The sequence below is a fragment of the Bufo bufo genome, chromosome 10 (assembly GCF_905171765.1).
Source record: "Bufo bufo chromosome 10, aBufBuf1.1, whole genome shotgun sequence".
Classification (NCBI taxonomy): domain Eukaryota; kingdom Metazoa; phylum Chordata; class Amphibia; order Anura; family Bufonidae; genus Bufo; species Bufo bufo.
The window spans coordinates 130,336,811-130,363,003 of record NC_053398.1 but is presented as its reverse complement, the minus strand read 5'-3'; the positions used below and the strand labels follow the sequence as shown (position 1 = coordinate 130,363,003).

Genomic DNA, 26,193 nt, shown 5'->3' with positions numbered 1-26,193 from the left:
AGCTCACAGGGTTACCGGACTGTAGAAGACAATGACCTCTAGGGCTGGAATATTTATGATTGTTTATTGTATTGTGTATATTACATTTCCTATCTTGCACACAGCTATGCGCCAATGATATCGTGGAGCCCGTTGATGAACTGATGGACGGATCCTTGATGCCAGAGCAAGACAAGTCCCTGCAACCCCAAGACCAAATGTCCATGCCCTCAGAAGAAGAGGGTGAGTGATGAGACAGACTTGCATCATGTTTTATCCGTGCACTGAGGTGTGCAATGTGTTCGAGAATCTATATACAGATGGTGCGTTTATCGAGATATTCATGGGCTTCTTTGCCGCAGCAATTTACAGTAAAACAGTGTTCAAAAAGCCATGGAGCAACTGCACCCCGAGGCGGTGTTCACATGTTACAGGCGCACTATGGCCAGAACCCCAGCGATGTGCAGATTGGCGCAGTTTTCAGCTTGATAGCAGTTGATTGCACATTTTGCTGTGGTTTTGCAATGCAGTTATTTTTTAATACCGCACGTCACAAAATTGCAGTTTGCGGTAGCTTGTTGTGATTGGTTGAACTCAGCCCAGTACCCTGTAACGAACACTGCCCCCGTGTCCCTTCAATGTGATCAGAAGATGTTTTTCAGTAACGTTCCCGGGCCCAATGCAAAATCCATAATGCTTCATCCTCCTACCATGGGCCATATATAATACTGGTGATCTCTTATGTGCAGAGGGGGCAACTGCTACATCTGCACCCCCTATAGCTAAACCCCTCAACGGGATTGTCCTATTCACAGACGCAATGCAGAGGTCTTAGGGTACTTTCACACTTGCGGCAGAGTGATCCTGCAAGCAGTTCCGTTGCCGGGACTGCCCGCCGGATTCGGCAAAACTTATGCCAACCGATGGCATCTGTAAGACTGATCAGGATCCTGATCAGTCAGAAAAATGCATTGAAATGCCGGATCCGTCTTTCCGGTGTCATCCGGCATTTATTTTTTTCACCTTTTTTTCGGATCCGGAAGACGGATCCGGCATTCCGGTATTTTGAATGCCGAATCCGGCACTACTACATTCCTATAGAAAAACATGCAAATCTTCTTTTTTGGCCGGAGATAAAACCGTAGCATGCTGATCAGTCAAAAAGACTGAACTAAAGACATCCTGATGCATCCTGACCGGATTGCTCTCCATTCAGAATGCATGGGGATAAAACTGATCAGTTCTTTTCCGGCCTTAGGGCTCTTTCACACTTGCGTTCTTGTCTTCCGGCATAGAGTTCCGTCGTCGGGGCTCTATGCCGGAAGAATCCTGATCAGTTTTATCCTAATGCATTCTGAATGGAGAGAAATCCGTTCAGGATGCATCAGGATGTCTTCAGTTCCGGACCGGAACGTTTTTTGGCCGGAGAAAATATCGCAGCATGCTGCGCTTTTTGCTCCGGCCAAAAATCCTGAACACTTGCCGCAAGGCCGGATCCGGAATTAATGCCCATTGAAAGGCATTAATCCGGATCCGGCCTTAAGCTAAACGTCGTTTCGGCGCATTCCCGGATCCAACGTTTAGCTTTTTCTGAATGGTTACCATGGCTCCCAGGACACTAAAGTCCTGGCAGCCATGGTAAAGTGTAGTGGGGAGCGGGGGAGCAGCATACTTACCGTCCATGCGGCTCCCCGGGCGCTCCAGAGTGACGTCAGGGCGCCCCAAGCGCATGGATCATGTGATCGCATGGATCACGTCATCCATGCGCATGGGGCGCCCTGGCGTCATTCTGGACGCCCCGGGAGCCGCACGGACTGTAAGTATACCGCTCCCCCGCTCCCCGCTCCTACTATGGCAACCAGGACTTTAATAGCGTCCTGGGTGCCATAGTAACACTGAACTGAAATGCTTTCAGTTCACTTGCGTTTGGCGTGTAATTCCGGCAAATGGAGTACACGCCGGATCCGGACAACGCAAGTGTGAAAGAGGCCTAAGCCCTTTTGGCGGGACTCGGTGCCGGGCAAAGAAAAACGCTAGTGTGAAAGTACCTTTAAACATAGTAAGAAATGAAAAACACAAAGGATTGTAGAAAGTTGGACGACAGCAATGAGAGGGATAGCACATTTTCTGGAGGAGCTTCGCGCGGGGAAGGGGGAGCAATGCTGCAACATTTTTGTAAAAACCACAGCAGCTCATCTATGTAAGTCATGCTAAGAAAGTGGCAGCTTGTCCCCAGATCTGAGGAGCAACTGTGAGTGGAAATTAATTTACTAAGATAATAAGCATAAAATGTTTTTTTTTTTTTTTTTGTGTGTGCATCTAGTGGGGTTTGATGAAGAGTCGCCCTCCACGCCCATAGTGATCGGAAATGCAGAGCAGCTGGGCCTCCCTCAGACGCTCCAGCAGGAATTCTCCTTGATAAATGTGCACATCCGTAACGTCAACATCGAGGTAAGTTTGGAGCACTTTGCGGCAGATTTTATGCACGCAGTTCCGCTGCATATCCACTGCGTGTGACCGGAAACTGGACGTTTTCGATGAGGAAACCTGCCTTGTGATCAGATTCACTGGTGTCATTTCTAGGGTTGAACAATGATATGCAGCCGAAAAACATGTGAAAGCCAACCACAGCTGTTTTCTATGAATCGTAGAAAAAATGGTGGTCAGTCTTTAGCGTCGTATTAATGCCCACAACATGTTGCAGGGAAGCCTGTAAACGCACCCCAACAATCAACAAGCGGATCCCAGTCCCTTTTTGATAAACTATAGAAGCCGCTGCGTCTTCCATGGCCGCACGGTTTTTGGCCGCACCTCGGGAGCACCTTGGTTGCGGTGCAGCAAGAATAGGCGCTCCCAGTCTCCGTTTGACAATTTATTTTGCCTCCAGACTGGTAGCTGGTGGTCTTCCCAGGCAACATTTGCTCATCCTCTCCCTGTCTTACAGATGGATGCTATGAACCGGAGCTGCACGGTGTCTGTCCATTGTGGGAACCACCGGGTGCGTATGGTCGTCATGTTCCCTGTCCAGTATCCCAATAACGCAGCGCCGTCCTTCCAGTTTGTCACCCCTACGACAATCACCTCGGCCATGAAAGCGAAGCTGCTGAAAGTAAGTAAATGTCTGCTGATAGTCTGTGTGTGTGTATGGTGCCCGTCTAGGATCTGCTGCATTGGGTGGGAGATTTCCTGGACATGCTTTAACCCCTTAAAGGCTATGGACATCTTTGCATATTGACTTTTAATTGAATCGCTTGTACTTTGTGCTTAGTAACTTATTTTGATTGTACCTTATTTTGATTGAAGCGCCTCTCCTGATGAAATGTATTCAAAACCTCAACATTTGGTAGCAAGGTTATGGTAGCAAGACCTCTTACCCTAATGTTGTCCTCAGTGGAGCTGAGCTCGCTGTTCCAAAACTAAGGGGGTCATTTAGTATCAGATATATGCACATATTTCGCAGATTCGGTCGCAAAAGGGAATCTGCAACTTTTCCCACTCACACCAGGTCTAAAAAAAGGGGGCGGGCGGGCAGTCCCATCTCATTTATCATTTTCTATGTTTTAGGCGTAGAAAGTTATCTAAATCTACGCCAGCAAGGAAGACAGACGGGGGATGCGCCCAAGTTATCTAGAGGAGGACGACACCTCTGACTTCGGCGCATCCACCGCCAGTGCAAGGGGTTTTCTACTCTCCTGGCCCGTCCTAGCGCCACGTAAAGGTTGGTACACATGTACAGTTACCTCATACTGCAGAAATACGGCCAGGTATAGACATCACTAAATACCTTCATGTTAAAGGGGAAGAACCAATAAAAAAACCTTGCTTTACACATTTGAAACCCTTTTATTTTCCAGATCCTTAGAGACACATCCCTGCAAAAAGTCAAGCGCAACCAAAGTTGTCTGGAGCCATGTCTGCGCCAGCTGGTCTCCTGTCTGGAGAGCTTTGTGGTGAGGATTAGAAATAGACCATGTAATGCATGGACGCACCATTCTGGCTGAAATAATGCACAGGAGTAAAACGGACAGGAGTATTCGTTGAAAAACAACCCCTTTAACAAAACGTTTATGTATAAGTAGTGTTGAGCGAACTTCTGTTTTCAAGTTCGGCGTACAAGGTTCGGGTTATCTCACAATTCCGTTATGGATTGCTCTACCATGGACCATAAGTTATATGGTCGGTGGTAGCGGAATCCATAACGAAATTGTTAGATAACCCAAGCCTTTTACGCCGAACTTGAAAACAGACGTTCGCTCAACACTACATATAAGCACTAATGCTGCAGTGGTTCCAGTATTCTGCTGTGACTCTCCCAGTATATACTCTCCCCTCTTATAGCTAAAATGTCCTCTCGTCTTCTAGAACCAGGAATCGAGTCCATCAAGCCATCCCTATACCTTGCAAAATCCTGTCACTCCACCACTGCCAACATTTGCCCGGGTAACCAATGCCTATGGGTCTTACCAAGATTCCAACATCCCATTTCCCAGAACCTCTGGTGCTCGCTTCTGTGGAGCAGGTAAGCCGACGGTACCAGCTTTGCGTCTCACGGGAAAACCGGAGACTTGAAGATTATTATGACCTGCGCCTCTTTGTCTCTCCAGGTTATCTGGTTTACTTCACTCGGCCCATGACTATACACCGCGCCATCTCGCCCACCGAACCCACCCCAAGGTCCGTTCCTGCTATAATTGTGTCTTGTCCTTTGACGGTCTTATTCTGAAACTTTAAGACAAGGAGTCAGTTGTTCACCACCAGCACCCACTTTAGTCATAATGTCCATTGAGGGGAAACTTATTTTGGCGTTAATCCTAAACAATCTGGCATGTGCCCCATTTGCACTAATATTTGCTGCTTTTCCCTTCTCTCTTTTCAAAAGTTGGGGGAAAACCAAGCAGGCTTCACCAAGGGGAAGGGCCAACAACTTTCCAATACATTTACTATAACCAAAGCAGAAAATGGCACAAATAGTAGCTTAAATCTGTTCCTGCTCATGGCTTGTCTTGCTCGGCCGGCGTTGGCGCAGGCTCCTGCCACTTGTCTCCTGACCTGCTGTAGGATCAGAAGCATCAGAGGACATGGGCTCCAGCAGTGGCAGCTCCAGTGAATGCTGACACAGCAATGGAGGCACCGAAAGCCTGCAAGGTCCATTGACTGTACATCTGAAAGGTTATGTCTTCCCTGTGCTCTGGTAACATGGCAGCCGTGGAGATTGGAAGCAGCAGTCGAATCCCTTCCACTGACCATGGTGGCATTTAGCGTCTCCTGTGCGGCCTCAGCACTCTGAACCGTCCGAGCCTCGCTGATCACCTGCCAAGACGGAGTCATAAGTGAATGTGAGGAGCAGCAGAACAGGTGCCTGCAGTAAGGTTTATGAAACACATGGGGTTATCGCTGTAATCGTACTGACCCAGAGAATGAAGGGCATGGGTCAGTTTTGCCGCGAACGGAACGCTGCGGGAGCAAAACTCATAAAACTTTTTTTTCCAATTCCACCCTATTTGCATTTTTATATTTTTTTTACCGCTTCCCACTACATTGTATGACATTAGAAAGTACAATTTGTCCCGAAAAAATAAGCCCTCATGCAGCTATGTGAACGGAAATATAAAAAAAAGTTATGGCTCAAGGAAGAGAGGGAAGAAAAATAATAAATGCAAAAATCGAAAAAAACCTCCGGTATCCTAAGGGTTAAACCCCAATCATAGTTCATTTTCTCCCTATAGTTGTTCATTTATAGCTGCATTACATTTTCTGACCACACGGTGGCACTCGAGTACAGTATTGTAGTTGGCAAAGATAAGGGAAGAATAATAGTTTTGGTGAGGGATGGGGAGCAGCAGGTTGGACGTGAGGACATTGTACAGCACAGTGTGACCTTGGACCTGAAAGATCCATAAATGAATGCATATCTCTGCACGTTGCCATTACTCTGCACGTTATGGAAACCTTTGTGTTGGGGATGGTAACATTAGTCAGAGGAAGATTATATCCTGTGTCCTGGTCTGATATGCACATAGATTTCACATTGATTAGGATGTGATCACATCATGGTATGTGGACTCGTTCACCTTATGTCTGTGGCAAGGACATCAGACATGGCCATAGATGTGAAACAGACTCTGCTTCATTCAGGGGTCATATTATTAGTGCTGATTAATGGATATTTGTGAAATAACCATATAAAATAATAGGCTCCTACAGCAGGTGGTCTGCTCCTGATGGGGTTGGCCTTGCTGGCTGGGGGTCGCTCCTGCTGGACCACCCTATGTATACTGAGTGTGTATATGTATATATATATACCTTAGCCTTGGTTTCTTTTTAGGTCTCTCTCTGCCCTCTCCGCCTATCACAGCGGGGTGATCGCACCCATGAAAATCCGCACCGAGGGTCAAGGGAACCTGCGGCTTTACAGCGGGAGTCCGACACGTAACGAGAAGGAGCAAGTGTCCATCAGTTCTTTCTACTACAAGGAGAGGGTATGAGCCGCTTGTCTTATCAGTAGAGCGTTCATTGCGGGGGCGGCCAAAGTACGGTGATGGCATTTTCACCTCCTTACATTGAAATAGCCTTCAGGCAAGGTGCAAAGTCATCTGTCCCCGCCGCTGTGATCCCCTCCCGGCCCATGAGCTGTGTCCACCGCAGCATGCTGCTTGTCTGTGAATGATGCATGACTGGCTGCACATCTCCCCCATTACTTCCTCACCTTCTGCTAATCTCTTAGGGCAGTAAAAAAATAAAAATATGGCGCCCAGTGCATGTATTAACCCCCAGTGCCATGGCGTAGTCAGGCTCCTTCATGAACATATGTTCCAGGATATATTGTATTGCATAGAAAGCAAGTACCCTATCATCACAATCGCTCCCTTCACCCCCTGCAAAGGTGGGGCTCATGTCAGAGGCCACAGTTACCCCACACTTCAGACTACATGTTCGGATTTGCTCGGCGGCCAGGAAACACTTACCGGTAAATATGGTGGCAGCAGTTTGGATAAGTCATATTTTGAGGGATTGTCCTTTAAGCAATTCCATTTCCAAAGTTGACTGTTTTTTTTTTCTATATTTTTTTCCCCTTATGTGTCAAAATTGGAAGTTAAGGGTTAATCCCATAAGGCCATTGTTAGGCTTCAGGCTGCCATGTCCATTCCTTGGCGCGCCCAGATTACAGTTGGGTTGATGGGGTGATAGAAGGGAACCTCCTCCCTCTGTTTAACCCTGGCATCTAAGGGGTTTAACCACCAGGATCAGAATTAAAGGGTTATTCTCTCGGCTGTTTTTGGAAATCCCACAGCAGGGAATGGAGAAATCTGTGACGCACGGAATGCCCCCCATTCATGGTGGGGGCCACGTTGTTGAGATAGGAGCAGGTCTCAGAGGTGGCATATCCTATCAATTTCTAAGAATGTCTAGATGGGATTACCCCTTCCACGCCAGTGGTAGAGTACAGCTAGCACCCTCAAGAGATGATGTGGGCCTGGTTCCTACAATGCACCATAATAGTACTGCGGCTGGCGGGACCTACCCTCCTACTGCGAAGTACCATTATGGCGCAGGACAGGAAGATGTTAACACGAGTTTCAGTAGCCATTCAATTTCTTCCTATTTTCTTGATGATTTTTTTTTTGTTTTGTTTTTTCCCCTATCTTCTTTTATCCTCTTTCTCCTTCTCACTTTCCATCTTCTCCTCCTCTTCTAATACGCAGACGTCCCCTCTGTCTGCTCGCCGGCGCTGGTCCATCCAAGTGATTAACGACTTCCCGGTACAGTGCCCTCTGCTTTGTTACCACCGTTCCTTCCCACTCACCTCGATTGTTTGACAGGGACCCCAAGAATAAGGAACAATTCAGACTCCGCTACCACTCTGAGTACTGCCTACATTGCGGAGGTGTCCATGTATGACAACTGCCACCCCCTGCTGGTTCAGGGTCTGCGTTACTCTGATGCACGCGTTCTTTACAGCACAGGATGGATATAAAAGAACTGCATCCGCCAGGAGCAGGAGGCTGGATAGTCTGTCTCCAGCCTGTAGGGAAAGTGTGAGTGGATACTTAGCATTAGAGAGAGTGAACCTTCAGGAGTGTGACCGTCCTCAGAGTGCGTCCTGGAGACGTCACGCTTTCCTTCTTCTCGAGGTCTCTGGTGACAGCGCACCCCCTTCTGACACCGTTTGTTAATCAATGTGGGGGATGTCTGTTTCTCGTCGCTTGTAATAAAGTCTTGAGCGCTGTGCATCCTGCTGTCACTTACCAGGGACCCCTCTGACACCAAAAGCTCTGGCCGCCCTCCAGCTCTGGTCCACGTTGTCACTGTCTCTCATTCTCTTTGTCTCCCCTCTCTCTTATTGTCGCTCCCTTTTTTCCCTTTTCCCCTCACTTCTCTGCCTATCGCAGTCTCTCTCTCTCTCTCTCTCTCTCTCTCTCTCTCTCTCTCTCTCTCTCTCTCTCTCTCTCTCTCTCTCTCTCCTTCTCCTTCTCCTTATTCTCTCTCTCTCTCTCTCTCTCTCTCTCTCCTTCTCCTTCTCCTTATTCTCTCTCTCTCTCTCTCTCTCTCCTTATTCTCTCTCTCTCTCTCTCTCTCTCCTTATTCTCTCTCTCTCTCTCTCTCCTTATTTTCTCTCTCTCCTTATTTTCTCTCTCTCTCTCTCCTTATTTTCTCTCTCTCCTTATTCTCTCTCTCTCTCCTTATTTTCTCTCTCTCTCTCCTTATTTTCTCTCTCTCCTTATTTTCTCTCTCTCTCTCCTTATTTTCTCTCTCTCCTTATTCTCTCCTTCTCCTTCTCCTTCTCCTTCTCCTTATTCTCTCTCTCTCTCTCTCCTTATTCTCTCTCTCTCTCTCCTTATTCTCTCTCTCTCTCTCTCTCCTTATTCTCTCTCTCTCCTTCTCTCTCTCCTTATTCTCTCTCTCTCTCCTTATTCTCTCTCTCTCTCTCTCCTTATTCTCTCTCTCTCTCTCTCTCTCTCTCTCCTTATTCTCTCTCTCTCCTTCTCTCTCTCCTTATTCTCTCTCTCTCTCCTTATTCTCTCTCTCTCTCTCTCCTTATTCTCTCTCTCTCTCTCTCTCTCCTTATTTTCTCTCTCTCTCTCTCTCTCTCTCCTTATTTTCTCTCTCTCTCCTTATTTTCTCTCTCTCTCTCCTTATTTTCTCTCTCTCTCTCCTTATTTTCTCTCTCTCTCTCCTTATTTTCTCTCTCTCTCTCCTTATTTTCTCTCTCTCCTTATTCTCTCTCTCTCTCTCTCTCTCTCTCTCTCTCTCTCCTTATTCTCTCTCTCTCTCTCTCTCTCTCTCTCTCCTTATTCTCTCTCTCTCTCTCCTTATTCTCCCTCTCGCTTTGTTTTGTTATTTCCTCTCTCTCTTGTCCCCCACTTAATCTGTCTCTCTAGCACTGAGTGTCACTCTCTCTCTCTTTCTCTTGCTCTTTATCACTTCGTCACCTCCATGTCTCTGTCTCTCTATCACAGTCTCGCTCTCCTCTGTTTCTCTTCTGTTCTTTTTCTCATATCTCTAGCTTTCTTTCTCGCAGTCTTTCTTTCCCTTTCCCTAACCTGTCTCGTTCTCTCGTTTTTTTTTCTTTCTTATTTACTCTTTCTATCTCTATTACTCTCGTCCCCCACTTCTGTCTCTTTTTCTGTCACCCCTCCACGTCTGTCTCTATCTCTTTTTTCACTTTCTTGCTTCTCTCTCCCCTACTTCTGACTCTTTCTCCTCTCCACTTCTATCGCTTTGTTTGTCTCTCTCTCCCCTCCACTTCTGTCTCTTTTTCTCTCTCACCTCCACATCTCTGTCTATTGCTATGTCTCTCTCTGTCTCTCTCTCCCCTCCACCTCTCTGTCACTATGTCTCTCTCTCTCTCTCTTTCTCTCTCTCTCTTTCTCTCTCTCTCTTTCTCTCCTCTCCACCTCTCTGTCACTATCTCTCTCTTTCTCTCCCCTCCACCTTTCTGTCACTGTCTCTCTCTCTCCACCTTTCTGTCACTGTCTCTCTCTCTCCTCTCCACCTCTCTATCACTATGTCTCTCTCTCTCCTCTCCACCTCTCTATCACTATGTCTCTCTCTGTCTCTTTCTCTCCCCTCCACCTCTCTATCACTGTCTCTCTCTCTCTCTCTCTCTCTCTCTCTCTCTCCCCCCTCCACCTTTCTGTCACTGTCTCTCTCTTTCTCTCACCTCCACCTTTCTGTCACTGTCTCTCTCTCTTTCTCTCCTCTCCACCTCTCTATCACTATGTCTCTCTCTCTCTCTCTCTCTCTCTCTTTCTCTCCTCTCCACCTCTCTATCACTATGTCTCTCTCTCTTTCTCTCCTCTCCACCTCTCTATCACTATGTCTCTCTCTCTCCCCTCCACCACTCACTATGTCTCTCTCTCTATCTTTCTCTCCCCTCCACCTTTCTGTCTCGCTCTCTCCCACCATAGTCCGTCTCCTCCTTGGCCTTTCTTTCTCTCTCTGTCTCTTTCTCTCCCCTCCACCTCTCTATCACTCTGTCTCTCTCTATCTTTCTCTCCCCTCCACCTCTCTGTCACTGTCTCTCTGTCTCTCTCTCTCTCTCTCCCCTCTACCTTTCTCTTTCTCTCTCCCCTCTACCTTTCTCTTTCTCTCTCTCTCTCTCTCTCTCCCCTCTACCTTTCTCTTTCTCTCTCTCTCTCTCTCTCCCCTCTACCTTTCTCTTTCTCTCTCTCTCTCTCTCTCTCTCTCTCTCTCTCTCTCTCTCTCTCTCTCTCTCTCTCTCTCTCTCTCTCTCTCTCTCTCTCTCTCTCTCTCTCTCTCTCTCTCTCCCCTCTACCTTTCTCTTTCTCTCTCCCCTCTACCTTTCTCTTTCTCTCTCTCTCTCTCTCTCTCCCCTCTACCTTTCTCTTTCTCTCTCTCTCTCTCTCTCCCCTCTACCTTTCTCTCTCTCTCTCTCTCTCTCTCTCTCTCTCTCTCTCTCTCTCTCTCTCTCTCTCTCTCTCTCTCTCTCTCTCTCTCTCTCTCTCTCTCTCTCTCTCTCTCTCCCCTCTACCTTTCTCTTTCTCTTTCTCTCTCTCTCCCCTCCACCTTTCTGTCTCGCTCTCTCCCACCATAGTCCGTCTCCTCCTTGGCCTGTCTTTCCTCCGATCCCGCTGTGTGTCACCTCACAGTCACCGGCTGATTCTGGCGGGTTTGTCAGGTGTCCTTTCTTTTGCGCATTGTCTGGGATCTAGGACCTAATTACAATAATTGGGTTTAAAATTCGTCACCCTTGTGATGGGTTTAGCCTTAAATGTCAATCTCTTTACGTGGCTCTTTTCCCCCCCCTGGTTATATTGAGGTTAGTGGCTGTTCCTCCATGTCTGTACCCACCTGGGATGTGGCAGACGTCGGCTTATCCTGCTGGTATATCATGACATGGGACGGGCCGTTGTCCAGTTCCAGCATCCAGCTCTGCTGCCCTCCGCCTTTAGTTGACTGAGCTCTAGAAAGGCCAAAGATGGTGACCCGGCCTCCAACGTGGGCCATTGTGGTTCTCTCTAGGAGCCGCGAGGACGCCCGCTCAGATCAGTGCACCTACCACTAACACGCTGCAGCAATCAGCCATCCACACCCAACTACCCCCTTAAAGGGAAAGCCCACCCTTTTAGAATTTGGATCTCCTACCCCTGAATACAAAGCCACTTCGGTCGAAGCCATGGAAGGCACTTTGAACATTGTACCCGTCAACCTACTGTACCGATGGTAGCAACATGATCCAATTTTCCCTCCTGCCCAGTGCCCACTAATCATTTTTGGGCTTAACAACCCTTAGTCTGACAGAGACTTTGAACAATAGCCTAGAAATGGTTGCTTCATTCGCTGATACATTGATTCAGATGGGCCGCGTCTTTTGTATGCATTTCCGACTCATGGGCCAAACTGCAGCCTTACTCCAGGTGAAGGTTACGGGCCGGGGCACAAATCCTCATCCGTCAGAGGGCAGCAGAGTTATATGTTGTAGTCCCTGACCCGTCCTGATGACCAGGACATGGTTCTGCACCTGCTCTGTATGTACGGGCTCCAATATAATAACACTGTGTCCCCCGCAGAAGTCACGTCGATGGAAATCCAAAAGAGAGACCAACGACTCCGGCTCTCGACCAATCAAAGCGGCCGGAAAAGTCATCATCCAGGACATCTCGTGTTTACTGTCCGTGCACAAGGCCCTGGGAGAACTGTACATGTGAGTATGTCTGCTGATAGGATCCCTGCTTGCTGTAAGTGAATGTAAAAGTTCTTGTGGTGGCTGAAAACACATCAAGACCCAACTGTCCTCAGAGGGTTTGTTACAATGGTATACAGTGTAGACATACCTCTATGAAAGCGTCCTGGACTCCTGATCTCGGTGCTCTTCATCTTCAAATGAATGGGCCTAGGCTGCAGTACCAAGCACAGCCACTATCCAATGGGCAGCGCTCTGCTTGGTGAGCTGCGAGGAGACCACGGCGCTCTCCTTAGAGCGCCGTGGCTTTTTCAAACAGCCGATCAGCGGGGATGCCGTTAATGAGGTTAGCAGGCTTTCTATGTGAGATGGGGAAGGGGTTGACTATGTAAGAAGGTGGGCTGGGGTTAGGAGAGACTTTCACTTCTTATTTCAGAGAAAGAGCAAATGGTTGTAGGATTTGTCAGAGAACTTATTGTGCTGCACCCTGGGACATGATGGCCGATTCAGGAAGGTGAGTAAATCATGGGAGCTGTATGTGGGAGAGTGAAGGAGAGAGGGGCTAATGTGGATAGAAAGTAATGGAGGAGAAACAGGGCGGTGAAGGTGGAGGTAAAAAGCACATAAGAAAATGGACATAGAGAAAAGGCACATGGTATACAGCAAGAAGAGTTATTATACCATAAGAATGTTTGAAGATTGTGCAGGAGATGGTATACAGCAAGCAAAGTTATTATACCTGTATGAAGAGATAAGAGATGGCTGTTAGAGGCATGCCATATTTAACTGCATGACACTTGGCAACGAAGACCTGTGCAAGCGCCCCGCACCCGTCATGCCGGGAGTCAAACCCCCCACTGATCAGATACCGATGACCCGAGGGTAGCGCATCAATATTAAGCACTCAGAAGGGGTATTTCCAACTGATGGCATCACACTAGCATTTGCCATCACTTTATGATCGGGAAGGGTCTTATCTACGGTGCTAAACCATGGCTGCAGCCTCTAGATATTCTGGATTGATGGGGGACCCTACCGATTATGAACTGATGGCAAAATCTACCAGTGACTTACCAAGATGAGGTCCCCTTTTAATGATTAGATTGCATAACTATAGTTCTAATTATTTTCTTTTTAATTAGATTAAACCGCGGTGATCTCCAGGAGATGTGTCAGAAGAACGCTGCCTCCGCCCTCAGTGTGGGCCGCAGGGATCTGGTGCAGGTGAGTGCCCCTGAGGCCTCCATATCTGATCCTGGTAATATTCCTCCTAAACTGGTGTTTTATTAAATAAATGGGACAACTGTTGGCTGCTCCTCCCAGAGGCTGCTGATGAGGCATGGACAGCCCCTCACAAGTGAGGTGCACCCTGCCTGACATCCAGCAGAGGAACACAGTGATTCAGCCTTTCATACACGGGCATCTCGGCACAGATCCTCACTGGTCTGTTCAAACAGCTGCTGGCTGAGGGTGCTGGGAGTCAGACCCCTCACTGCTATGATATCCATAGATCTTCAATCAGTATTTTTCGGACTGTGAGATGCAACGGATTATTAGATGCACCTAGGATTTAGAGGAGGACAATAAGAAAAAAATATTTTCCATCAGACCTCAGAGAAAATCCCTCAGCTTAGACCCCCTTTCTTCATCAGACCTCAGATCAGATCTCCCAGCCTCCATTAGCCTCAGATCAGACCCTCAGTGTCACGGTGGGGAGTGGGGGGAACCATACAATGTAAAGCAGACGGACAAGCAACTAGGCCAGAGGCTGGGATCAGGGAGCTGGTCACCTCCTATTGCATCCCTAATCCTCGCCCTAACTCCTCACCATATGATCAGACCTGGATGGTAGGACGGCTCATACCCAGGAAACCTAGGACCCTGATTCGCCCTGATAGTCCCTCAAATAGAGAAAGGGGATGACACAACCTGTTCATCCGAGACACGGATGAATAGGAGTCTCACTGGCCTAACTGCCAGGGAAGGGACAGACAGTGCACAGCTACTGGATCGGCAGGTAAGAGCCCCGAACAACACGCACTTACCTGCCGCTACAACCACGACGACTGGACCCCATGCAGATGTACTGGAACCCGTTCACCTCACAGGACACAGCACAAAACACAAACACAGAATCCAGCAAACCAGAAACTGCCTGGACCCCCATGCGGATAGGATGCATGGCAGCCCCAGCAGAGCTGCACACTGACTAGCGGTTCCCCCTCCAGGGAACCCTGAGACCCCCCTTCTGGAGGCACAGACAAACAAGGGGATGTCTAGAAACCATGCTGGGCATTACACCAAACATACCAGACGTAGAACACCAAACTAGACATGACAACAAATCCCCAAAACAAACCCATGCCAAACATAACAACAGGTAAGGTAGTTAGGCGTAAGGCAGCTCTCACCTTCTCCACGACACCCTCCGGGCACGGACACCGCACCTGGATGCGGGAGTATACGAAATGGTTTAAAGAGAGAAAGAAGTCAAGCTCAGTTCAGGTGCAAATACGTGGCTTCTTTATTTCAGCGGTTGTAAAATTTCCATACAGCACGTGCACCTTGCTGTATGGAAATTTTATAACCGCTGAAATAAAGAAGCCACGTATTTGCACCTGAACTGAGCTGGACTTCTTTCTCTCTTTAAACCAACAGGTAAGGTAGGGAACAAGGAGGAGAATATAGGGAGACATCGCTAAAGACCTTGATGTTCCACAAGGAGGCCCTCACGGACAGGTGAGACATCCAGAGAGGAGCAAAGCTCCTTCTCCTACAAAGGCAGACAAACAACTGACCTCAGGCTCACAACTCCAATATAAGAAGAGTCATGAGGCCACACCCAGCTCCACCTTGTGCACAAACCTAGACCCCGTACACACCAAAATGGGAAGGAACACCAGACTAAAAGGGGAAGTGACCACACATGCTAAAACAACACGTTGCCACCGGCAACAAGCATGCGCGGGACAAGTGTCACGGTCCACTACCACCAGACCATGACACAGCCGTGACACCCAGCCTCCATGAGCATCAGACCAGCTCCCCATCAGACCCCCCCCCCCAGCCCCTTCAGCCTCAGATTGGACCCCATCAGACCTCATATCAGATATTAATAAATAAATAAACCTTGCTTGCTTCAGAGTGTGCTGCAGATCCAGGACTCGCCGTACCACATAGTGTCAGGTCATAGTGCGCGCCTACATGCACTATGTCCTGACACAGTCACAGAGCAGGGCTCAGAAGAAGACCAGGGAGGGTGAGTAGAGCCAGTGCAGCACTTCCCTCACCGCTACCTGCTTCTCCTGCATGCTGATGACCGTTTTCATAATGAAAGTGGCAATTCGCATTCGGACTATAACACTGGCGGCAGCAGGGTCCAGCAGGCTGTTCCGGCGGGGGAACAGCCTGCCGGATCCGTGCTACTGCTAGTCCACCGGGCCGTCGGAAGTCCGCTCCGGCCCCATTCACTATAATGGCGGTCCGGCCACAGCACGGCAAACATGCCGAGAGGCATCTGACAAAACCTACAACATGCTGCGTTTTTTGTCCGGCCGCCTCTCAGCTTGTTTGCTGTGCTGCGGTTAGATCTCCGGCCCGCCCCATAATAGTGAATGGGGCTGGAGGAAACTTGCGGTAGCTACCGCAGGGGTGAAAGTAGCCTAAGACGCACTGCCGCTTTCCCCCACTTTTGGGAGGAGAAAGTGCATTTTATAGTCCAAAAAATACAGTATTCCCAAGGAAATTATAAACACAGAAAGGCCCTTTTAGAGATGGTGAGGGTTGTAGTACACGGTGGAGGTTAATTTTGGATGGCAGGATAGGTATGTGTTAATGAAGCTCTTCTTGTCCCAGGTTTGGGCTCTGGCGGCTGCTTCCAGTGACTTGTGTCTCACTCCTAAGTCTGACCCGGATAATGAGGCCCCTTGGGCCCGACACCCGTTTGGCCGCCAGCTGCTGGAATCATTGTATGTACACAGTGTAATCCCTTCTGTCCTCTGTTCTTCGCCCTTGTGGCTGGTATTTAGGGTAACATCCTCACTTTACCTACAGACTGGCCCATTACTGCCATTTGCACGACGTTCAGACCCTCGCCATGTTGTGCAGTGTTTTTGATGCCAATCTGCAGAGCAGTGGACTGTCCTCCTGCCATCCTTTTCCATCACGTCCCGCCCACAGCCGCTACGTAAGTTCCTCGCTTTACTCTCTTAGTCCTATATGCAGGTAAAGATGGCCAAACTGAGTGTCCATGGTCTTCTTACAGCCCAGCATCACATCCTCTGGCTCTGGATCTAACATCTCTGACCCTGGCTTCAGTAACAGCGGCTGGAGCGGCAGTAAGAAACCTGTTCTGTTGTGTCTGTTGTATCTGAGACCGTTTACACAGAAATACAATGTTCATCATTTTAATTACTTAGTAAATGTATCTGTCTGCATTCACAATTCTGCAGCCTTCATAACAGAAATCTCCCAGAGTTCCTTGCTCCTTGCTACTTCACACGCTGAAAAAGTCTTATGTACCAATTAAAAAAAAGTTGTTGCTGTCAGAATATGGAGACACAAAGCAAATTTAGTTTTTTTTCAAAGTTTATTTAGATTTTTTTATTTTTATTTTTTTAACCTTTGAGGACAGGGCTATATTTTCCATTTTTGCAATTTAGTTTTTTACTCCCTTCCTTCCCAGAGCCATAGCTTTTTTTTTTTTTTTTTCATTCACAGAGACGTATTATGGCTTGTTTTTACACTTTTGAATGTCGCCATTTATTATTGCATACAGTGTAGTAGGAAGATGGGGAAAAAAATTCTAAATGGGGCGGAATTGGAAAAGAATAAACGGGCAGCATAGTTCTGGGTAGTGTTTTTATGGTATTCCCTATGTGATAAAACTGACCTGTTGCCTTCATTCTCTGGGTCAGTACGAATACAGTGATATTACTTTGGGTGTGTATGACTTTTTGATAGCTTTTTTTATTAAATTGTTTTTGGGGAGGTGAAGCTATGGAAAAAAATGACGAATCGGCCATATTGAATTTTTATTCCTGTTATGCCTCACCGTATGGAATAAACACATTTACGTTTTAATAGTTTGGGTGTTTTGGGGAGTGGCAGTGGAAAAGGTGGGGGTGGAGGGTGATTAGAAGTTTTCTATACTTTATATTTTGTGAAGCTTTTTTTTTTTTCTATTACTTTAAGTTCCCTTAGAGGACTTGAACATGCGATCCTCTGCTCCTCCCATACAATTACAATTGCAGCCCATGGGAGTTCCATTGTGTTCCTGTGGAACTAATGCTATGATGGCCTCAGAACCGTAAGAGGGACTGAGGTTATCACAACGAACAAACAGCTCCCCTGATCGCGGTGCGGGGGAAGCTGTTCTGGAAAAGACTCTCAGATTGACCACAGCATCTGAGGGGTTAAATGTCTATGATCGGTGTTATTACCTATCACAGACGTTAGCTCCGGATGTGTGCTGTGTGAAATAGCAGAAACCTAGCGGAAATGGCGCCCACTCCTTATGCAAGTAATATTAAAAAATAATCGACATGAAGGATCAGCACATTACCTTGTGTATTTCGCCTTCTGACAGGTGGTCATGATGGAGAGCATGGTGTTCCTTGGGGCGACGCTTCACCTGATGAATACCGCTACAGTAATTTAGGTTACGTGGATCCCCGGGAGCGTGAGAGAGAGCAGCATGACAAGAACAAGAGGTGATCGCCATATTACCCAGAACTGTGTGACTCTGTCAGTCTGCCATGTCTGAACTCACTTTCTCACATTTCAGCAATATGTAGTCTATCCTCCTCTTCTTTTTTTTTTTTTTTAGTAAGACGTGTAACATCTCGAAGCAGTTTTGCCGCACTCTCCTGTTATATTTACAGGACTGAGAATACTGTTTCTCCTCGTACTGTTCACTTTCATGTGTCATAGTCCTAATTATGTTCCATGTTGCCGAACAGAATCCTCGACCCAGCAAATACTCAGCAGTTTGATGACTTTAAGAAGTGTTATGGAGAAATCTTGTATCGCTGGGGTCTTCAAGAGAAACGAGCAGAAGTTCTGAAATTTGTATCCTCTCCTCCTGAGCCTCATCGGGGCATCGGTCAGTAGTGACTATGAATACAATGTGACCCTTAGATTTAGTTAGCCATACTCTTATAGTAACTACTATAATACTTCTCCCATGTCAAATAATAATACTGCTCATATGTGCAGGAATATAACTACTATAATACTGCCCCCTGTACAAGAATATAACTACTATAATACTGCCTCCTATGTACAAGAATATAACTACTATAATACTGCCCCCTGTACAAGAATATAACTACTATAATACTGCTCCTATGTGCAAGAATATAACTACTATAATACTGCTCCTATGTACATGAATATAACTACTATAATACTGCCTCCTATGTACAAGAATATAACTACTATAATACTGCTCCTATGTACAAGAATATAACTACTATAATACTGCCTCCTATGTACAAGAATATAACTACTATAATACTGCTCCTAGGTACAAGAATATAACTACTATAATACTGCTCCTATGTACAAGGATATAACTACTATAATACTGCTCCTATGTACAAGAATATAACTACTATAATACTGCTCCTATGTACAAGAATATAACTACTATAATACTGCCTCCTATGTACAAGAATATAACTACTATAATACTGCCTTCTATGTACAAGAATATAACTACTATAATACTGCCTTCTATGTACAAGAATATAACTACTATAATACTGCTCCTATGTACAAGAATATAACTACTATAATACTGCTCCTATGTACAAGAATATAACTACTATAATACTGCTCCTATGTACAAGAATATAACTACTATAATACTGCTCCTATGTACAAGAATATAACTACTATAATACTGCCTCCTATGTACAAGAATATAACTACTATAATACTGCGTCCTATATACAAGAATATAACTACTATAATACTGCCTCCTATATACAAGAATATAACTACTATAATACTGCCTCCTATGTACAAGAATATAACTACTATAATACTGCGTCCTATATACAAGAATATAACTACTATAATACTGCCTCCTATGTACAAGAATATAACTACTATAATACTGCTCCTATGTACAAGAATATAACTACTATAATACTGCTCCTATGTACAAGAATATAACTACTATAATACTGCTCCTATGTACAAGAATATAACTACTATAATACAGCTCCTATGTACAAGAATATAACTACTATAATACTGCCTCCTATGTACAAGAATAGAACTACTATAATACTGCCTCCTATGTACAAGAATATAACTACTTTAATACTGCTCCTATGTACAAGAATATAACTACTATAATACTGCTCCTATGTACAAGAATATATCTACTATAATACTGTCTCCTATGTACAAGAATATAACTACTATAATACTGCTCCTATGTACAAGAATATAACTACTATAATACTGCCTCCTATGTACAAGAATATAACTACTATAATACTGCTCCTATGTACAAGAATATAACTACTATAATACTGCCTCCTATGTACAAGAATATAACTACTATACTACTGCTCCTATGTATAAGAATATAACTACTATAATACTGCCTCCTATGTACAAGAATATAACTACTATAATACTGGCTCCTATGTACAAGAATATAACTACTATAATACTGCCTGTTTTCTCGCCATCAGAATTCGGGGTGTATTGCAGCCACTGTCGCAGCGAGGTGCGAGGAACCCAATGCGCGATCTGTAAGGGATTCACCTTCCAGTGTGCCATCTGCCATGTCGCCGTCCGGGGCTCTTCCAACTTCTGCTTGCGTTGTGGACATGGAGGGCACACGGCTCACATGCTGGAATGGTTCAGCTCGCAGGAGGTCTGTCCCACTGGCTGCGGCTGCCACTGCCTTTTGGAGAGCACCTTCTAATATTCCTGAATTCACAGGTAGCTCCACACAAATGCTATCCTTGCCAAAGTCCATGATGGCGCCACCATTAGGTGACACAGAGAACTGCACGCCAGTACAATGGTCATGTCCTGAATTGTGTACCGCGCCCACGAGGCCTTTGTCCTTTGTCTTTATGGATGTGGCTCCTCCGGGGTGAGTTTTCCACATAAGAGAACCTGATGCCATCACTCAAAGGGGTCTTCACTTTCGTGACTTTTAGCCAGGCCCAGCCCGAGGCCACTGTCTTTAAGAGCCCCTTTAAATATTTTTCTTTTCCCCCTTTTGATCTCATCTACCTCTTTTTCATGTCTGATGGTTCCTCTCAGACACTGCCACTTACCTGAATTTCTATTGGACTGAGCTGACCACAGATAGGTCCACAAATAGGGCACCACATAGCACCTGTTCTCCAGACCCCTCCCCTTAATTAGACCCCTCCCCTTTCCAGGCGCACAACCATTATTCCATGATGCTCTTTTTCTCACTGGTTGTTTAGTTGCTTGTAGTTTATGACCATTCTGTCCTTGCACAGATTTGCTGCTGAGCAAATGCCTATACTTTGCAACCATTTTTGAAAAAGCAAAGCTGCAGTGTAAAGCATAAGGTTGGGAGCAGAATAGCAGTCGTAGCCTCTTATAAGACTGAAGGTGGTGCTCAGAACACTTTAGATTAGCGGGAGTGTCTCAGCACAGATATGCCTTAATAGAGCAGAGCTGCAGTGTAAAGCATGATTCTGTAATGAGATGGCAGGTGTATTTCAGTTTACCTTTGACTCTAGTAGACATTGCAGCTGATCAGGAATCATTGGAGTAAAGTGGACATGAAGAAAATGCTTTGCAAGAAGTTGGTCATTGGGTTAGTTTTTCAGATCCACCTACATTAATGGAGATCTGAGTGATCCCCCTGTGGTCTGTCTCCATCTATACGGCTGCCATTGTCTTCTGCTGCCGTCGTTTACCGAATGTGATATAAATGATTTATTTATATAAAAAAAAAAGTGAAAAATAAAATTAAAAAAATGCCGCCGTCTGACCAGATGTCTTACTTCAGTACATTTTTCAAAATGATATGTAAGTCCTCGAGTTGTTCTTTTCTAGTCTTCGTAAAATAACATTCTTCTGCTGCTTTTGTCTCCAGGAAAGCTGGGTGACGACTGGTATGGCCTCCATTACATCTCCTACCGGTCACCCAGCTTTCCCAGATGCCTGACGGTAAGGCAACATGGTTCTTCTGCACTCTTGAACAACTGCAACCTCTGAGCCCAAATGCTCGTCACCCATCTTTTGCAGCAAGTTGTAACCTAGAGACCGCTATAGCATTTATAAAGTGTGGTACGGCATCATTAGGCACGTGGTGGCACTATTATATAGATGTGGTTCGGCATCATTAGGCACGTGGTGGCACTATTATATAGATGTGGTACGGCGTCATTAGGCACGTGGTGGCACTATTATATAGATGTGGTTCGGCATCATTAGGCACGTGGTGGCACTATTATATAGATGTGGTACGGCGTCATTAGGCACGTGGTGGCACTATTATATAGATGTGGTTCGGCATCATTAGGCACGTGGTGGCACTGTGAGGGCTCATGCACACAAACGTATTTTCTTTCTGTGTCCGTTCCGTTTTTTTTGCAGACTGTATGCGGAACCATTCATTTCAATCGGTCCGCAAAAAAAAAACGGAAGTTACTCCGGGTGCATTCAGTTTCCGTATGTCCGTATTTCAGTTCCGCAAAAAAATAGAACATGTCCTATTATTGTCCGCATTACGGACAAGGATAGGACTGTTCTCTAAAGGGCCAGCTGTTCCGTTCCGCAAAATGTGGAATGCACACTGATGTCATCCGTATTTTTTGTGGATCCGTTTTTTGCACACTGCAAAATACATACGGTTGTGTAAATGAGCCCTTATATAGGTGTGGTACAGCGTCATTATACCCATGTAGCACTATTATACAGGTATTGTACGGCATGATTAGGCACACACTGGCACTGTCATATAGATGTGGTACGGCGTCATTAGGCATATGGTTGTACTCCGCGGCGGTGTTTGGCTGATACTGAAAATATTCTTTGTTTGCATCTTCAAGCCAAAAACTAGTACAGACCTAACACTTCTCACAGCTGAGGGTTTGTTACCAGACAATGCTCCAGCCTGAAACACTGTAACAAACTATCAGAACAGATAAGTTAAGCTCAGGGGGATCTAGACTGGATGAAACTGTAACAGACCCTCAGCTGTGAGAAGCATTAGATTGAGAAGGGTTTGAGGCCACTGGATGTCAACAAGTGTTTCTATTCACTAATAGCAAGCAGAGATCTTGAGACCTGAAACAAAGTAGATCAGTAAGCTGCAGATCTTTTTGCGCAAGACTGGAAACCCCCCTCCAGTATGATTTTTTTTTTTTGGGGTGGAATTTCCACCTTTTGTCTTGTGTGTCACCCACAGGGCGCTAACTCGCTGTAAACATCTGGCACCCGCCTAAGACCTCGGCGCAGACATCGGATTATCTCCTGCATGCAGACGTGGCTGATCTCCACCGATGACATCATCAGTTCTGTCCCCGCACACAGGGTTTATACAGGACCTGCTTTCAGGCGCTGTCTTGGAATTGGCTTCATTAACCCTTCAGGCAAATCTGGCGACTGCGCTCCACCGGGCGCGATATGTCGCAACTGTTCCATATGTCCGTCTGCCATGATATCTAATATACCGTCACTTTATCTCCCTCCTTTAACCCTTGCATCACTGTCCGTTCGGTCAGAATGGGGGCAAAGGGTACAATATGTTTCACACAGTTCCTAGAGCTCCCCCTAGTGGAAGAAATTGCTGATGCGTTTTCTCCACAGTCAGAAGAAAACACCAATGGCAGGGATGCATTTTTGGTCTTTTCCTTAAGGGCGCTGGACCCTTTGAGCCTGTAACGACCACTGGCATAGGTCGCATGTATGACGCGGGCTCAAATCTCCCATGCACGGGTGGCGGCTGTGTCATTCTACAGGAATTCGCAGATTGTGCGGTCACAGAGAGTCATGAGGGTCGGAAGCGTCACGCCGTGTTCCCATAATGTATAGCGGGAATGGCCATACAATCCACTCGGCAGTGACGGTGGCCGATGCATGGGGACTAATGACCCGGCAACCACACAACACGGATACCGCACACAACTGTAAGGCACTGGCCTGTATCGGGCGCAAGTAATGAGATCCGAGGATATTACTGCTCTGGACAAAGGTATTTGCTGTGGACGTGTGAGTGTGTGTCATCCGGCCAGTGCCGGGAAAGGTGTAACAGACACCCCACCCACCGCCGTCACCACAGAAGGGAGACGGGGTGCCTCAGGCCAGGGTCACACGTGAGAAACTCTGCAGCATTGTACGCTACCAGGAAAGAGGATGAGACATTCAGATCTGCATCATGTCAATTTAGGCAGCAGATTTCCTGCGTGGATTTCACCCTTCTAAACGGAGAGGCTGAAATCCACTGGCTTTTCTGCAGCAAAACTCGGCATGTATTACGTGCAGTTATGTTGCGGTTTTTTGCTGCAGACACACAGCGAAAAACAACTGTGACCCCGGCCTCAACGTGAATAATACTGACATACGGTGAGGAACAGAAGTATTTGAACACCCTGCGATTTTGGAAGTTCTCCCACTTAGAAATCATGGCGGGGTCCGAAATTCACATGGTAGGTGCATTCCCACTCTGAGAGACAGAATTTAATTTTAAAAAAATCAGGAAATCACATTGTATGATTTTTAAAGGTTTTATTTGTCTTTCACAGCTGAACATAAGTATTTGAACACCTGAGAAACAGCAAGAATTCTGTCTCTCAAAGACCTGTTACTGTGCCTTTAAAAAGTCCACCTCTAATCCACTCATTCATCTAACTTAGTAGCACCTGTCTGAGCTCTTTAAAGACCCCTGTCCACCCCACAGTCAGTCAGACGCCAACTACTACCATGGGCAAGACCAAAGAGCTGCCAAAAGACACCAGAGACAAAATTGTGGACCTCCACAAGGCTGGAAAGGGCTACGGGGCAATTGCCAAGCAGCTTGGTGAAAATAGATCAACGTTGGAGCAATTGTTAGAAAATAGAAGAGGCTAAAGACACCTGTCAGTCTCCCTCGGACTGGGGCTCCATGTAAGATCTCACCTCGTGGGGTATCACTGATGATAAGAAAGGTGAGGAATCAGCCCAGAACTACAAGGGAGGAGCTGGTCAATGACATGAAGAGAGCTGGGACCACAGTTTCAAAGGTCACTGTCGGTAGAACACTACGCCGTCATGGTTTCAAATTATGTATTGCACGGAAGGTTCCCCTGCTCGTCATCACATGTCCAGGCCCGTCTGAAGTTTGCCAATGACCATCTGGATGATCCAGAGGTGGTCAGATGGAGGAAAAAGAAGGATGAGTTGCATCCCAAGAACACCATCCCTACTGTGAAGCATGGGGGGGGGGGGGGGGGGTAACATCATGCTTTGGGGGTGCTTTTCTGTGAAGGGGACAGGACGAATGGGGCCATTTATTGTGAGATTTTGAGCAACAACCTCCTTCCCTCAGTCAGAGCACTGAAGATGGGTCATGGCTGGGTCTTCCAACATGACAACGACCCGAAGCACACAGCCAGGATAACCAAGGAGTGGCTCCGTCAGAAGCATATCAAGGTTCTGGAGTGGCCTAGCCAGTCTCCAGACCTAAATCCAATAGAACATCTTTGGAGGGAGCTGAAACTCTGTGTTGCTCAGCGACAGCCCCGAAACCTGACAGATCTAGAGGAGATCTGTGTGGAGGAGTGGGCCAAAATCCCTGCTGCAGTGTGTGCAAACCTGGTCAAGAACTGCAGGAGACGTCTGACCTCTGTAACTGCAAACAAAGGCTTCTGTACCAAATATTACACTGATTTTCTCAGGTGTTCAAATACTTATGTTCAGCAGTGCAAGACAAATACATTCTTTAAAAATCATACAATGTGATTTCCTGAATTTTTTATTTTATTTATTCTGTCTCTCAGAGTAGGAACGCACCTACAATGTGAATGTCAGACCCCTCCATGATTTCTAAGTGGGAGAACTTGCAAAATCACAGGGTGTTCAAATACTTCTGTTCCTCACTGAATACTGTAATAACTATATTACACAACCACACAGGGCCATATAACAGTACCACACCATGCTTGACTTCACTAGTGTCATACCACGGCTACACAATGAGGCCATCTCACACCTATAACATGCTCCATGTGCCTAATGATGCCGTACCGCATCCATGTAATAGTGCCACCATGGGTATAAAGATACCGTACTACACCTATAATAGTGTCACCATGGGTATAAAGATACCATACTACACCTATATAATAGTGCCACCATGGGTATAAAGATACCATACTACACCTATATAACAGTGCCACCATGGGTATAAAGATACCGTACTACACCTATAATAGTGTCACCATGGGTATAAAGATACCATACTACACCTATATAATAGTGCCACCATGGGTATAAAGATACCATACTACACCTATATAATAGTGCCACCATGGGTATAAAGATACCATACTACACCTATATAACAGTGCCACCATGGGTATAAAGATACCGTACTACACCTATATAATAGTGCCACCATGGGTATAAAGATACCGTACTACACCTATATAATAGTGCCACCATGGGTATAAAGATACCGTACTACACCTGTATAATAGTGCCACCATGGGTATAAAGATACCATACTACACCTATATAATAGTGCCACCATGGGTATAAAGATACCGTACTACACCTGTATAATAGTGCCACCATGGGTATAAAGATACCGTACTACACCTATATAACAGTGCCACCATGGGTATAAAGATACCGTACTACACCTGTATAATAGTGCCACCATGGGTATAAAGATACCATACTACACCTATATAATAGTGCCACCATGGGTATAAAGATACCATACTACACCTATATAATAGTGCCACCATGGGTATAAAGATACCGTACTACACCTATATAATAGTGCCACCATGGGTATGAAGATACCATACTACACCTATATAATAGTGCCACCATGGGTATGAAGATACCATACT

At 46.1% G+C, this 26,193-nt stretch overlaps 1 protein-coding gene across 1 annotated transcript in view; it reads left to right on the top strand.

Moving 5' to 3' along the window:
* Nucleotides 1-21,118, top strand: part of WDR59 (WD repeat domain 59) — a 34,358-nt gene extending 13,240 nt beyond the window's left edge. The window contains exons 12-26 of the mRNA XM_040409607.1: nt 105-222; nt 2,303-2,430; nt 2,924-3,088; nt 3,834-3,929; nt 4,342-4,498; nt 4,584-4,653; nt 6,305-6,458; nt 12,012-12,145; nt 13,267-13,348; nt 15,980-16,092; nt 16,178-16,310; nt 16,389-16,461; nt 17,712-17,835; nt 18,085-18,227; nt 19,834-21,118. Of these exons, the coding sequence (XP_040265541.1) occupies nt 105-222; nt 2,303-2,430; nt 2,924-3,088; nt 3,834-3,929; nt 4,342-4,498; nt 4,584-4,653; nt 6,305-6,458; nt 12,012-12,145; nt 13,267-13,348; nt 15,980-16,092; nt 16,178-16,310; nt 16,389-16,461; nt 17,712-17,835; nt 18,085-18,227; nt 19,834-20,069 (1,926 nt within the window). The 3' untranslated portion in view covers nt 20,070-21,118. The remainder of the gene's footprint in view (nt 1-104; nt 223-2,302; nt 2,431-2,923; nt 3,089-3,833; nt 3,930-4,341; nt 4,499-4,583; nt 4,654-6,304; nt 6,459-12,011; nt 12,146-13,266; nt 13,349-15,979; nt 16,093-16,177; nt 16,311-16,388; nt 16,462-17,711; nt 17,836-18,084; nt 18,228-19,833) is intronic.
* The last annotated feature ends 5,075 nt before the right edge of the window (nt 21,119-26,193 follow it).